The following is a 16,036-nucleotide window of genomic DNA, read 5'->3' on the forward strand; positions in this document are numbered from 1 at the left end:
GGGCTGGAGCTGTAGGATGGCTGGTAGGGCATTTGCCTTGCATGCGGCCAACCCAGGGTCCCGTATGATCCCAGGGCACTGCCAGGAGTAATTCCTGAGTGCAGAGCCAGGAGTAACCCCTGAGCATCACCTGTGTGGCCCGAGAAAATTCAGAAGGAGGAACAACAAAATATTTTGGATTTTGGTGCCAGAGATACCAGCCGACTGCAGCGGCTTACAAATTGTCCTGTTTTTCCGTCACACCCAGCTCCTGGCCCTGGGCTCTATCTCTCCTGCCAGTGCACCGTGCGTATGTGATGTTGGGATCAACCCCAGCCTGGGTCAGTCGTTTCCAAGCCAAACTTGCTCTGGCCCCCTCACCTTGTGTATGTTTTAGAAGTACTGTAGACCTGAGTATTCATATCCTCGTGTAACAGTATTTCTACCCACGTTCCTTTCAAAGGGATGAAATGCTGTTTGGGGGACATTCTTGGTTTTTTGTTTGCTTGGGGTTTTTGCCTCCCAAGCAGTACTCGGGCTCGGGGCCACTCCTTAAACACGGGGCCCCGTGTTTCATTCTTGGGCCTGGGCTGGGGTCAGCAGGGCCACGCCTGGGCATGCTTGAGGCTCTGCAGCATCGCTCATGGTTGAACTAAGGGTCTTCATGGCTTTGGTTTGGGGGGCCACGCCCAGTGGTGCTCAGGCTTACTCCTGGTTCTGCACTCGGGGGTCACATGAGTGGTGGAGATTGAGCCAGGCTCGGCTGTGAGTAGGGCCTCGACTCCTGGACTGTCGCTCTGGCATTGAACTTGTTTCATGCACAGGCCAATTTCTAAGCCTCGAAAGGCGGGAACCTGTGACACACATCCCTAAAGTTGGGCGTTTTGAAGCAGTAAAGTGAGGGAGCTGGCCTGGCACCTCCTAACCCAGGTTTGGTCTCCGCCACGTGTCCTCCTGAGCATCACCGGGCTGAGCACGGAGGCCTTGGGCAGGGCGTCAGTGGCCCGAGCAGCACTGCAGCCTTGGACCTGCACTGCCAGCCTGATTGCTTCTTAAACTCCGTTTCAGAGGGGGGAAGGAAGCGTTCCACAACTGTGAAGGCACCCGCAGCGTTCCCAGATGCTGGGTTACTACAGATGAATAGAAAGGCAGTAACCAAGGCCGTCCGGTGAGGGCCTACCTCGCAGGACGGGAGGTGACACAGGGGCCAAGGCACTTGTCCCACATGTGTCTCTAGCAGTTGCAACCCTGGTTCAAATCCGGGGCCGCGTATGGTTCCTTGACTACAGAGCCCCTGAACATGGCCTGGTGTGGCCCCACAAGCATGGTCACGGTCACGGTCCTCCCGTTGTTCATCGATTTGCTCGAGCGGGCCCAGTAACGTCTCCATTGGAGACTTTGTTGTTACTGTGTCTGGCATATCGAATACGTCACGGGGAGCTTGCCAGGCTCTGCGGTGTGGGCGAGATACTCTCGGTAGCTTGCCGGGCTCTCCGAGAGGGGCGGAGGAATCGAACTTGGGTCGGCCCCACAAGCAAAAAAGAAAAAATATCTGACACATGTTCAAGTACAAGAGGTCCTCTGAACCCTTGTTACAGGTAGTTTTCCTCGATTTGAATTCTAGCTTCCTGCAAACTTGTGTTCCTATGCATAAAGATGTCTCTGGTGGACTTGGGGAAGAGGTTGCTAGAAGCGGCGAGAAAAGGCCAAGACGATGAAGTAAGAACATTGATGGCGAATGGTGCCCCTTTTACCACAGACTGGGTAAGCTGTCTTCCGTTACTGCCAGCTTGTTTTGTTACAACTTTTCTTTGCTCTGTTTTTGTACCACGATCAGTGGTACTCAGGATGACTCCCTGCTTAGTGCTCAGGGATCCCTCAGCTTCTCCCGGGGGTTCTCAGAGGGACTGGGGAGAGAATCAGTGCTGCGAGGAATCCAGGCTTCCTGCACTCAGCCTGCTAAGCAATCACGTCTTCCTCCAGCTGTTTTCTTTGTGTGTGTGTGTGTGTGTGTGTGTGTGTGTGTGTGTGTGTGTGTGTGAGATTTGCGCCACATCAGCAGTGCTCTGGCTTATTCCAGGCTCTGCGCTCAGGGTTCACTTCTGGTGGGACTTGGGAACCAGATGGGGTGCTGGAGTTTGAACCTGGGTGGACTGTGTGCAAGGCAGATGCCCTGTTCACTGTGTGCAAGGCAGATGCCCTGTTCACTGTGTGCAAGGCAGATGCCCTGTTCACTGTACTATCACTCTGGTCTGATGCAAACATTTTCTTTAGGGCTAAGCGGGATTTTCTTTTTCCTTTCTCCCCCTGCACCCTCCTTTTCCTTGGCCCATACCCAGCGATACTCGGGGCTTACACCTGGTTCTGCACTCAGGAATTACTCCTGGTGGTGCACGGGGGGACCATATAGGGGGCCGGGGATCGGTCCTAGATCAGTGCATGCAAAGCAAGTGACCTCCCTTCTGTACTGTTCTTTTTTGCTTGTTGTTTCTTGGATCAACACCTACAGGAATTACTCCTGGCGGTGCTCGAGGGACCGCATGGGATGCTGGAGATTGAACCCGTGTCAGCCACGTGCAAGCCAGCTGTGCTCTTGCTTCAGCCCCCAACCCATCCTCTTGATTGTTCCTCGTTCCCTTCAGCCCCATTCTCCCTAAATGCTTGCTTGCTTGCTTGCTCTCTTTCTTTCTTTCATCACATCTGGTGATAATCGGGGGTTATTCCTGGCTCTGCACTCAGGAATTACTCCTCGTGGTGCCCGGGGGACCATATGGCATGCCAGGGATCCAACCTGTGTCAGCCGCAGTCAAGGCAAACGCCCTATACCGGCTGTACTATCACTCAGGCTCATCTCTACAAGTTTTCTTTTTTTGTTTTTGGGCCATACCTAACAGTACTTAGGACTCAACCCAGACTGTGCTCAGGGCCACTCATAGAGGTGCTCCAGACAGTCTGGGGGGCCAGAGATTGAACCTGGGTTGGTCTGTGCGAGGCCAGTGCCCTCTCACTTCAGCACCATACAGGCTTTATTTTCTTTGTCTCATCTGATTTTTTTTTTTTCTTTCAGCGATCCAAGTAAGAGTCTCCTGCGTACTCATAGGGTGTAATTGTTAGGTGTAATATTCATGTGACTTTCTTTTTTTGGCTTTTTGGGTCACATCTGGCAATGCCCAGGGCGTTCTCCTGGCTCTGCACTGGGAAATCACTTCTGGCGGTAGCTCAGAGGACCATATGGGATGCTCGGGATCGAACCCGGGTCAGCCACACTCAAGGCAAACGCCCTCCCTGCTGTACTATCACTCCAGCCCCTACTTGTGACTTTCTGTAATAAATTTTAGAGCATTTTCTGGAGGTCTACTTCTCACTGGCTTGGACGTCTATAATTAGCTAGAAATTAAACAAGAATCAGTGTAAGAGAAGGATGTTTCTAAACTATTAACTCTTTGGGACTGAAGCAGTCGGACAGCAATCAGGGTGCTTGCCTCGCACATAGCCACCCTGGATCAATCCCTGGCACCCCACATGGTCCCCCCAGAACCTCCAGGAGTGATCCCTGAGTACCGGGGATAAGCCCTGAGCACAGCCAGGTGTGGGCCAAAGACCAAAAATAAATAAATACACTATCAACTTTTTATTTCCTTTTCTCCAAAATGGCCTGGCTATGGGGCCGGAGAGATAGTACGGTGGGTGGGGTGCTTGCCTTGCGTGCTGCTAATCTGTGTTCAGTCCCTGGCACCCCAGATGCTCCCCGCAATGTCTCTAGTTGTGATCGCTGAATGCAGAACCAGGAGTAAGCCCTGAGCACAGCCAGGTGTGGCCCCAAAACTAAAACAAATAAAATGTCTTGATTTATAAAGAATAGAGTAGCTACTTCGTACCTTTGCCTCTGTTGAAAAATGAAAGAGGAAAGTGTCATTTAGTGATGCCCGATGACCATCTTAGCGCATAGCTTCAGAAGCTCTTTGTTGAGGATCTGAAGTAGGCTTGCTTACAATTTACACATTTTGTAAGTGTTGCCTAATTATACCAGTCAGTAATTGTCCTTTATTCTAGCATGATTAATTCACAACTTTAGAGGCCAGCAGGTTCTTAGCACTTCAGAATGAAGGAGGAAAAGGAAACCCATGAGATTTGCATTTCTATAAATAGATCTGAAAAGAGCGATGTGAATTAAATCCAGTCAGGCAGAGAGCTGCACAGATGAAGCAGAGAATAAATGAAATCTGTATAGGCTTAAAACCAGGATCATGATGCAAGGAGAAGAATGGCTTCTGGCCAGCATGAGGGCTCCAGGTAACGCTCCCTGCTTCACTTACTCTGATGTCACACATGCTGACTGGGGCCGTGGACACCATGTTGGCAGTAGCAAGTTTATGTTGTCTTGTTATGCCAACACTCTGCAGGGTCTGTGTTTAGCTACGTCACGTCTCTGGTCTTTTTTTTGGTTTTGTTTTCTGGGACACAACCAGCAGTGCTCAAGGGCTACTCCTGGCTCTGCACTAAGGAGTTCCTCTTGGTGGTGCTTGGGGGGGTGGGGACATACGGGATTCTAGAGATCACATTCGGGTTGGAGTGAAACTGGGTCAAATCAGACCCAGGCTGGACACGTGCAAGGCAAGCGTCCCACATCTCTGACCTTTTTTGTTTTGTTTTAGGGCCATCCCGGGTAATGGTCAAGGGTTACTCCTGACTCTGTACTCAGGAATTACTCCTGGCGGTGCTCAGGGGACCTTAGAGGATGCTGTTAAACCTAGTTGGTCACATACAAGGCAAACGCCTTCCCACTTTCCCACTGCTCCTGCCCTTGGCTCTGGCCTTCTAAGTCATTTGGAACATACTTGGCCTTTCCCTTTACACGTGACTCAGAATGCGTCTCTGTTGTATTCTAGCTTATTAGTTTGGGGACTACATCTAGTGGAACTTGGGTCCTTCTCCCAGATCTGTGTTTGTAGTCACTCCCAGTGGTCCTGGGCACGTGGCATGAGAAGCGTATACTTAGCCCATTGAGTTCGCTCGGGCTCTTTCTTATCTGACCCATTTTTCCACTTTCCTCCAAGCCCTGCTTAAAATCACGTACTTTTACTTATTAATCTTGTTTTTGAAACACACCTGGCAGTGCTCAGGGCTTACTCTTGGCTCTGTGCTCAGAAATCACTCCTGGCCAGGCGTAGGAAACTGTATGGGGTGCTGGGTATCAAATCTGGTTTGCCACATGCAAGGCAAATAAGTGCCTTATCTGCTGTACTATCTCAGGGCCCAAATAATTTACATTAGAAAAATCTTCCTTGCTAGGGGCGGAAGTGATAGTACAGCAGCTAAGACATTTGCTTTGCACCCTGCCGACCTGGGTTCGATCCCTGGCATCCCATACGGCCCCCTCCATATGATCATTGTTGTTGCCAGCAGTGATCCCCAAACACAGAACCAGGAGAAAACCCTGAACTGCTGGGTGTTAATTCCCCTCCCCCCCAAAAAAGAAATTCTTGCTTGATAAATCCATAAGACTTAAACCCATTATACTTAGTTAATTGTCGATCGTGTTATTCACTCATTAGAATATCACTGCTATTATTATGACTTTTTTTGCCACACAATGGTTCTTATGAGCTGCTCCAACTCTGTGCCAGGGGCCACTCCTGGTCATGTGTGGGTACCATGAAGTGGCAGAGACTGAACCCACGTGCAAAGCGCACCAGACCTTTGACTGTCTCCTCGATGCACTGCATATATTTTTTGTTTCATTTTGTGTGGGGCCACGTCCTTTAGTGCTCGCAGGCTGTTTCTGGCTCTGCTCATGAGTGACCCCTGGCAGTGCTTGGGTGACTATAAGCAGTGATAGTTGGCCAAACTGGAGTTGGCCACATGCAAAGCAAGTGCCTTACTTCCTGTACTCTTTCCAGTCTCTCATGTAATTTTTGTATTATGTAATTTTTTCAGTTCTCGCTCTCCAACAGGATTATTGAAGACAGGGGCCCTAGAACTTACCTCTGTTCGTGGCTCTTTCTCCAGTAATAATTTAAGATATTCAATGATAATTATTTTCCCATAGCTTGGAACATCACCTCTGCACCTTGCAGCCCAGTATGGTCATTATTCCACGGCGGAAGTGCTTCTGCGAGCAGGCGTCAGCAGAGATGCCCGGACCAAAGTGGACAGGACCCCTTTGCACATGGCCGCAGCCGATGGACACGTGCACATTGTGGAGCTGCTTGTCAGGGTAATTCGAGAGTGGCGTCTGCCTTCTGCTTCCTTCCTCACATGGGCAAGGAAACTGCCCGGGAAAGATGCAGGTTCTGACAGTTTGGGGCACCAAGTTGCATCTCCCAGGACTCATTGTTGCTACGAGAGTATTGGTTTTTAATCTTGTTGTTGTTGTTGCATTAATAAATGCAACAAAAATCTTATTTTTCTCCCCTTCCTCTCCCATCTGCTGTCATTTCCCAGTGTTGTCCAGGGTAGACCCATTTATCAAAGGTGTGATGTCAGTCAGCATTCACAGAACCTGAGAAATGTTTTTCCCCTGGATATTTCTTGACTGTAACGTAAAATTGAATATGCAGAATCTCGGTGGAAGTCTGTACTTGGTGATGTGCTTTTGCGTCTGTGCTACTTGAAGCAGTGTCTGAAAAAATGGCTTTTTTTTTTCCATGACAGAATGGTGCGGATGTGAATGCCAAGGACATGCTGAAGATGACAGCTTTGCACTGGGCCACGGAACACCACCACCGAGATGTTGTCGAGCTGCTCATCAAGTACGGAGCTGACGTGAATGCTTCCAGCAAGTTCGACAAATCCGCCTTTGACATAGCCCTGGAGAAGAACAATGCCGAGATTCTGGTCATCCTGCAGGTCTGGTTCTTTTTAATACCCCAGAGTGTACTTCAGTTGAATTTAAGTGGTTTTTACAGGAGCTGGGTCAAAACCGAACCTCCCCTGTCTTATCGAAGTAGCACTGCTATTAGGTCTCAGCCTGCTGGTTCATGGCATTCATTCTTGTTGCTGTTGTTTTCGTTCAGCAGTGCCTGGGCACTGTTGCTGCCTCTGTGCTCAGGAGTGAACCCTCTCTGGTCCCATTAGTGTCTTTTTTTTTTTTTAAAAAATCAGATTTCAGGACACAGGTAAACTCAAGGGTAGAGCACATGCCATGTGTGCAAACACATGCCAGGCCCTGAGTTCTGTCCCTGGCACTGCAGGAACTGCCCCCACCCCCAGGACTCCAGGTGTGGCCCTCAGTACATCGAGTACCACTGAGTGAGGTGCCTGTAATAGAATCCTATTAGGGCTGGAGAGATGGTACCGGGCAGGGCATTCGCCTTACCTGCAGCTGACTCCAGTCTGATCCTGGCGCCACATGTGTGTCCTGATCACCACCAGGACTGATCCATGAGCACTGCTGGGTATGGCCCAAACATGTCTCACCCCCCCAAAAAAAAAAAAAAAACAAAAAGAATACTAATGATACCAAGGAGATACTCACTGCTCCCCGTCAATACTACTGGGGCCGAGAAGATATTCACCGCTCCCTGTTAATGCTGATGAAACCAAGGAAATACTCACTGGTCCCTGTTAATACCACTGGGGGCAAAGAGATACTCACTGCTCCCATTAATACTGAGGGGGCTGAGGAAATACTTGTGCCTTGGTCTCCTGAGCACCGCAGGGAGTGAAAACCAAGAGTTATTCCAGCATTGCTGGGTATGACCCCTGAGCAAACAAAATGATAATACATATATATTTTTAAAGCCCAGAATTATTCAGTTATTCATGGTGATTGAAGAACAATGGTCTGGCCAGTAACTCTTTTTTCTTTTTTCTTTTTTCTTTTTTTTTCTTTTTGGGTCACACCCGGCAATGCTCAGGAGTTACTCCTGGCTCTGCACTTGGGAATCACTCCTGGCGGTGCTCGGGGGACCATATGGGATGCTGGGAATCGAACCCGGGTCGTCTGCGGGCAAGGCAACTGCCCTGCCCGCTATGCTATCGATCCAGCCCCTGGCTAGTAACTCTTAAGTAACATTTATTTGACCTCAGAATTTTTTTCCATCCATGATAATCTTTTATTTCTAGTTAAACTGGATTTGGGACAGTATGAAAAATCTTCTTGTTCGGGTCTTGAGCGATAGTACAGGAGGTAGGGCATTTGCCTGGTATGCGGCTGACCCGGGTGTGGTCCCTGACATCCCATATGGTCCCCTGAGCACTGCCAGGAGTAACCCCTGGACATCATTGGTTGTGGCCAATTCCCCGCCCCCGAAATAAAAATAGAAACCTCTTAATTTATATTTATTATTGATCGAGTCATACTGAGTCATAAGAAAACCAGCTCAGGGCCTGTTAACCACCTTGCACGCGGCCGACCCATCCTTGGCATCCCAGATGGTCTCCCCAGCCCTGCCAGGAGTCATTCCTTCCCTGAGTGCAGAGCCAGGAGTGGCCAAAAAGAAAAATGGAAACCACTTTAGAATAAAAAGCTAATTGATACCATTTCATCCATTAATTTTCTTTTAGCTCTTGGGCTAGATCCAGAAGTGTTCATAGGCGGGGTGTGTGGTGGCCACGTCTAGCAGTGTCCCGAGGCCCATGTGATGTCAGGGGTCAGATCTAGGGTCTCGGCATGCCAGGAGACACTCTAGCCCTTTGAGCTCTCTCCCACACGTCCGTATCTATTAACTTTGGGGGCACACCTGGCAGTGCTCAAGGCTTACTCTCGGCTTACTCAGGGATCACTCCTGCTGGGGCTCCAGTGACTATCTTTGGGAATTGAACCTGCGTCTGCCACGTGTAAGGCAAGTACTGTACCCACTGTACCATCTCTCCAGTCCTCCATTTCTTTCTTGTTTGAGTGGCAGGGGGCCATACCCAGTAGTACTCAGACCTTATTCCTGGCAGAGTTCATGGGATTTTGGGGGTACCAGGGCATCAAACTCAGGTCTGCTGTATGCACGGCAAGCACCCTACTGTGGTACTCTCAGTCAGGCTCGCCTCCATTTATTTCTTGAACTAGTATTTCTAAGATGGGGAATGCAAAGATTCCTCCAGGGACATTGCCCGTGGTCCAGAACCTAGGATAGTGCACTTGTCTCGCACACAGCCAACCTGGGTTGATGTGGTCCTCTGAGCCCAGCCAGGAGTGATGCCCGAGCAGAGCCAGGTGTAAGCACCGTAGGGTCTGGCCCAACCGACAGCCTCCTCCTCTCAAAAACGGCAGAACTCCACTCGAGCTGTCCTCACAGGTGACCCTGGCAGGTCTGCGGCGTCTCCACTCTTCCTCCCCTGCTTAGGTCACATCGTAACTGGCTTGTCTGCGGGCAGGAACCACTGTGGGTTCTCAGCCGAGCGGGCCGGTGACCGAATGCCGGGGCCCACGGCGCTGGCGCTGCCCAGACCCAGGGTAGTGCTGGGGCCTCCAGGGCTGCACCTCGCCGCGTGCCGGGGACTCACGGTGCTGGGGTCAGAGCTGACGCGGGCAGTGCTAGGCGGCGCCCTGGCGACCACGCTGTCTCCTACCCTGGAATTGGTTTTTAACTAGTGATGAGTTTGTAGAAAAGTGCTTCTGAAAGTAAAATAATAAATAGATGTTTGTGCTGAAATTGTACAGACGTCCCTGGATGCAAAAGCGTAGCATATGGAACTCGACTTTGAAAGCTGGCACTCATTTATTTGCTGGTAATATATTCTCTTAGGGATATCTTCAGTGGCAGAATGGAACACTGGAGCGCTCTGGGGAGCTCCACGCTCTGCAGGTCTTGGCAGGGGTGCTGAGTGCAGGTCGCCCAGCAGAGATTGGCAGGGCTGGGCTGGTCACGACACCCACCTCAGGTTTTGGTGGTTTTTTGGTTGGTTGGTTGGTTGGTTTGTTTTTCAGAGAACAAGATTCATACAGGGTAGGTGAATTTTCCAGAAGTTATTACAAATTATACACCTTTTTGCTTTTGTGAAATGAAATTAGCACCTTGGGAAAGTCGCCTAACATATCTGGTGGTCTATTCTGAAAATAAACACGGAAGAAATAAACCAAACCCGGAGCCTGAATGAAAACTCTGAGCTAGGACATTTTGTGCCAGGACCAGTTCCTCTTGACGGGGCACTGGGGTGTGGGGGTGGCTTTTCAGTAACTATTTAACTAACATTAATGAACATTCTGACTCTGACGCTCTGCATATGCTGGGCCCAGAATTCCATCCCTGAGTGCGGCTGGGATGTTCTGCTCTGCATCACAGGCCCCCCCCACCCCACCCCCGATCAAACGTCAGGCTGACCAAAGCCACGCTGAGGTAACTGGGAGAGGTTCCTGGACCCCACTCTTGGGACCTGAACCACCACTTAGGATGCCTCCCACAAAAAAAGTAAGCAAGTTAAGTGTTGTGAGTCTGAAAGAGTCTGCCTTGTTTTCTAGGAAGCAATGCAGAGTCAACTGAGTGCTCTCCCCAAGAGAGGCACCCCTGGACCTGTGGCCACCCCATTCATCATCACCTCAGGAGAAGTTGTCAGCCTGGCTGGCATCGTCTCCTCAGCCAGTACCAAAGCCACGCCAGGTACCACTCTGCTGACGTAGCGGCTTAAACAGCATTTCCCGAGACGGATATCTGTACCCTAACACCCACTCTCCCCCCCACCCCCCAGCCTCCCTTGCGCCCCTCCGCTGCCTGCCTCTTCGGCACACACTTTCTCTCCTCTTTTCTTTTTGGGCATCATGGTTCGCATTGCAGATACTGAAAGGTCATCACGTATATCCCTTTGCCTGCTTTCAATCCTCAGTTCTTGTGCAGAGTGACCATTTCTAACTGTTCCTGTCATCCTGGTCCCTTCCGTATCCTGACTGCCCTCCGCCCCCCACGCTTGTGGCAAGCTTCCAACCATTGGTCAGTCCTTCTGGCCCTGTTTTTCCTGGCCTTTGATATTCGTCTCATACTATTTTTATTTATTTTTTTATATTCCACAAATGAGTGCGGTCATGCTATATCTGTTCCTCTCCTCCTGACTCACGTGTTTTGTCTTTTGGCCATGTCTGGCATTGCTCCTGTCCATGTCCAGGCTTTGCACTCAAAAATCACTTATGGTGGGCTCGGGGGACCATATGGGATGCTGGGGATCACAGCTAGGCCGACTGTGTGCAAGGCAAATGTCCTCTCTGCTACACTGTCTCTCTGTCCCCTGACACCCACTCTTTCATCAGAATATTTCCCAAATAGGAGATTTAAAACAAAAGCAAATGCATTTATTCTTTCCGGGAAGAGGGAAGATCATCTAAAGGGATTATTAGTGAGTTTTTTGTGTTAAAAGTAGAATATTCTGGGGCTGGAGCGATACCACAGCGGGTAGGACATTGCCTTGCACGCGGCCCGACCCGGGTTCGACTCCCAGCATCCCATATGGTCCCCCGAGCACAGCCAGGAGTAATTCCTGAGTGCACGAACCAGGAGTAACCCCTGTGCATCGCCGGGTGTGACCCAAAAAGCAAAAATACAATAAAATAAAAATAAAAGTAGCATATTCTGCGGCTGGAGTGATGGTACAACGGGGAGGGTGCTTGTCTTACAAGAGCCAACAAGGCTCTGATTCCTGGCACCCCATAGAGTCCCCAGAGCCCTGCCAGGGGTGAGCTCTGAGAATTGCTGGGTGTGACCCAAAAACATAAAACTGATGTAAAATATTCTATAGATGACTGTTGGAGGATTATACGTATCCCCAAATGGAAGTCCAAAGGAACCTACAACAGCATTGCTAAGGAAAACAGCAGCAGCCTGAGTCTAAAGCAGGAGTAACAAAGCAGAATTGGCATGAGTGCAGCTTAGAGCTGTTAGAGCTGTCACTGTCCTCCCGTCGTTCATCGATTTGCTCGAGCAGGCCCAGTAACGTCGCCATCATGAGACTTGTTGTTACTGTATTTGGCACATCGAATACATCACAGGTAGCTTGCCAGGCTCTGCCGTGCGGGCGAGATCCTCTCCGTAGCATGCGGGGCTCTCCGAGAGGGGCGGAGGAATCGAACTCGGGTCGGCCGTGTTGGCTGCGTGCAAGGCAAACGCCCTACCGCTGTGCTATCGCTCCAGCCCACTGCTTAGAGCACCAATGAGAAAAGGGTATGTGGAGCCAGAGAAATGCCACAGGATGTCAGACGGTTTGGGGCCACACCTGGTGGTACTGTGCTACCTCTTGACCCCAAGACCTCTTGATCACAGGCAGTTGTCACTCCTCAGCACAGAGCCAGAAGTATGCTCTCAGCACCACCAGAACGAAAGAGGCACATGTGATTATGATTGACATGTAAAATTTGCGGGTAAAAGTCTTCATTTCGTTTTCTGCTGCACCTGGTGGTGCCGAGGCCACGCGGTGGGAGGGAGCAGACCTCTGCTGCGTGCTGAGCTACCCCGTCAGCCTCAGTTTATTGCTTTTGGTTTTGGGGAACTACACATGGTGGTGCTCTGGGACTTTTCCTGGCTCTGTGTTCAGGCATGATCTGTGACTCTGCTCAGGGATGTGGGATGCAGGACAGACAGATGCTTTACCCCTGTGCTGTCTCTTCAGCCCTCTGCTCTTGCAAACATATATAACACAAGAGCGGGGGCCAGAGAGATCTCTCACTAGACTGAACCCAGACTTTGCATGCAAAAGCCCTGGGTTCCATCCTCCACTCCCAGCACTGTATGATCCCCCAAACACTGCCAGGAACAACCCCCATTTCTGTTGGTATGGACCAGACACACACACAACACACACACACACACACACACACACACACACACACGCAGACAAGTATTTTTTTTTTTTTTTATTTTATTTTATTTTAAATTTATTTATTGAATCACTGTGGGAAAGGTTACAAAGCTTTCAGGTTTATGTATCAGTCATGCAAATATCAAACACATTTCCCTTTACCAATACTTATTTTTTACCATGAAGAACCCCAATAAAACCCCACCCCCCACCCCTCCCCGTCCCTGTGAAGCAGATGAATTCTAGTTAACACTCTATCTGCTTTGATTAGATTCATTGTTTCAATAAAAGATTCACCACTATTATTTAGAGTTTAACCCCCCCCCCCCAAATCAGACATGCTGAAAAAGCATTGTGAAGTGATTTGCTTTCTACGGCTGGGTTCAAGAATTAAATGTTGGTTTTGGATTTCTGCTCTTTTACCTATTGACCCTGGAAGTATTTCTACTGAAAGTCAGATAGTTAAGAAATTGGTTTCTGTGTTCTGGAGTCCTGGCCGTGCTGGAGAGCCGCTCGCGGGGGGCAACCAGTGGCCTCGGTAGGGCGTGAAGGGCGGACCGAAACGCCCCCCTTCCCATGAGGTTTTAGTCGCCCCCACACTCCCAGCTCATACCTGCTGTCCACAAGGCTCCCATGTGGCCGCCATCTTTCTTTCCAGAGAGGAGAGGGCGAATGGGGCAACACCCTTTCCCCTCCGGCAGACTTGATGGCCTGGATCAATGCATAGTCCGTTCACTTTTCTGCTCCAAGCTGCTGGGTTCTGCATTAAGTCCTTGTGCTTCTGGGGCCGTGGCCGTGCTGGAGAGCCGCTCGTGGGGGGCAACTGGTGACCTCGGTAGGGCGTGAAGGACGGACCAGAACGCCCCCCCTTCCCATGAGGTTTTAGTCGCCCCCACACCCCCGGCTCATACCTGCTGTCCACAAGGCTCCCATGTGGCCGCCATCTTTCTTTCCAGAGGGAGGAGGGCGGAAGGGAGCAACACCCTTTCCCCTCTGGGCAGAAATGATTGCCTGGATTAACGCATAGTCCTTTCACTTTTCTGCTCCAAGCTGCTGGGTTCTGCATTAGGTCGTTGTGCTTCTGGGGCTGTGGCCGTGCTGGAGAGCCGCTCGTGGGGGCAACTGGTGGCCTCGGTAGGGCGTGAAGGGCGGACCGAAACGCCCCCCTTCCCATGAGGTTTTAGTCGCCCCCACACTCCCGGCTCATACCTGCTGTCCACAAGGCTCCCATGTGGCCGCCATCTTTCTTTCCAGAGAGGAGAGGGCGAATGGGGCAACACCCTTTCCCCTCCGGCAGACTTGATGGCCTGGATCAATGCATAGTCCGTTCACTTTTCTGCTCCAAACTGCTGGGTTCTGCATTAAGCCCTTGTGCTTCTGGGGCTGTGGCCGTGCTGGAGAGCCGCTCGTGGGGGGCAACTGGTGACCTCGGTAGGGCGTGAAGGACGGACCGGAACGCCCCCCTTCCCATGAGGTTTTAGTCGCCCCCACACTCCCGGCTCATACCTGCTGTCCACAAGGCTCCCATGTGGCCGCCATCGTTCTTTCCAGAGAGGAGAGGGCGAATGGGGCAACACCCTTTCCCCTCCGGCAGACTTGATGGCCTGGATCAATGCATAGTCCGTTCACTTTTCTGCTCCAAGCTGCTGGGTTCTGCATTAAGTCCGTATTTTTTGAAAGTTTTTTTTTTTTTTTTTTTGCTTTTTGGGTCACACCCGGCGATGCTCAACAGTTCCTCCTGGCTCTGCACTCAGGAATTACTCCTGGCGGTGCTCAGGGGACCATATGGGATGCTGGGAATCGAAACGGGGTTGGCCGCGTGCAAGGCAAACACCCTACCCACTGTGCTATTATTACTCCAGCCCCGAAAGCTGTTGTTTTTAACCAAATATGTTTCTTTTTAAAAAGGAGCAAAGAAGCTCATTTTATTTTTTTGGTTTGGGGTCACACCTGGTGGTGCTTAAGGATTACTCCTCCCTCTTTGCTCAGGGATCACTGCTGGAGAGCTTGGGGAACTTTCTGGGTGCCAGGGATGGAATCTGGATTAACTGTGTACAAGGCAAGTGCCCTGCCTTCTTGTACTATTGCACCGGCCCCAGTAAACTTATTTTCTACATCTTCTTACAACATTTTTTTTTTTGTCTTTTTGGGTCACACCCAGCTGTGCTCAGGGGTTACTCCTGGCTCTGCACTCAGGAATTACTCCAGGTGGTGCTCGGGGGATCGAACGTGGGTTGGTCGCATGCAGGGCAAATGCCCTACCCGCTGTGCTATCACTCCAACCCCACAAATAATATTTTACAAGGAAAAATTTTTTTTGTCTTTGTTTTTGTTTTTTTGGTCACATCTGACTTTGGAAGAAAAAAAAAGAATACACATAGTATACATAGCATTTTGCCTTCAGGACAGCGTTCAAATATTGACTCCGGAACACTCAGTCTTAGGAAAGCTACTTCTATGGTTCATATTGACCTCGCTGTCCATTGTGACACCAGGGCAGAAGAAACAGATAGAGGATCCCATCCTGTGTGACTGGTTCCAGCCCTGCCCTGCCAGGCAAGGCCAGATGCTGACCTCCACCATACATAAATAAGACGAAACTGGACTAGCTCACACATCCTTTACACGGTGGCTATGAGGCTCGAAGGTTTCAGGCCCATTTATAGCAGGGCCTTACCAAAACCACTGTTGAAGGGACGCTTCTCAGTAGGGGGTAACTCTGTAATGCCCATAAGCGGGCAGTAGGGACCTTAATTTTATATTCCAACTGGCGTTTAAAGTCTGCTTTGTGCTTTGCTGGTAGCTGGATGATTTTTTTTTTTTAATTTTAAAAGTAAGAGTGTTTTTTTTTAATTAGTGAGACGTCATGAGGTACAGTTGCAGACTTATAAATTTTTGTGCTTGGATTTCAATTATACAATGATCAAGTACCCATCCCTCCACCAGTGCCCATTTCCCACCACCACGGATCCCAGTATCCCTCCCACCCCCCATCCCTCCCATCCCACCCTGCCTCTGTGGCAGGGCATTCCCTTTTGTTCTCTTTCTCCTTTTGGGTGTTGTGGTTTGCAAAAGAGGCCATGGGTGGCAATCATGTTCGCTGGATGATTTTAAAAGCTTTAGCTTAAATATGCTTCTAAGCATAATCAGGACTTTCACAGCCTTTGGATTCTTAGTGTTCTGGGCCAAACAAGTACTTTCTCTGTTTTTGAGGAAGGGTCATTTGGGCCGTACCTGGCAGTACTGAAAAGACCACATGGGTGCCAGGAAGTTGGCTGCATGCGAGGCAGGCAACTCACCCCCCTTTTGTCTCCCTAGCACCCCACAGGGTGGATTCTTC

The 16,036-nt window shown here is 50.1% G+C and overlaps 1 protein-coding gene across 1 annotated transcript in view; it reads left to right on the forward strand.

Moving 5' to 3' along the window:
* GABPB2 (GA binding protein transcription factor subunit beta 2) overlaps nucleotides 1–16,036 on the forward strand; it is a 36,526-nt gene that overhangs the window by 4,882 nt on the left and 15,608 nt on the right. Inside the window, exons 2-5 of the mRNA XM_056113450.1 lie at nucleotides 1,604–1,743; nucleotides 6,029–6,196; nucleotides 6,634–6,828; nucleotides 10,376–10,514. Coding sequence (XP_055969425.1) covers nucleotides 1,636–1,743; nucleotides 6,029–6,196; nucleotides 6,634–6,828; nucleotides 10,376–10,514 — 610 coding nt within the window. The 5' untranslated portion in view covers nucleotides 1,604–1,635. The remainder of the gene's footprint in view (nucleotides 1–1,603; nucleotides 1,744–6,028; nucleotides 6,197–6,633; nucleotides 6,829–10,375; nucleotides 10,515–16,036) is intronic.

The sequence above is a fragment of the Sorex fumeus genome, unplaced genomic scaffold (assembly GCF_029834395.1).
Source record: "Sorex fumeus unplaced genomic scaffold, SorFum_2.1 ptg000001l, whole genome shotgun sequence".
In the NCBI taxonomy this organism is placed as follows: domain Eukaryota; kingdom Metazoa; phylum Chordata; class Mammalia; order Eulipotyphla; family Soricidae; genus Sorex; species Sorex fumeus.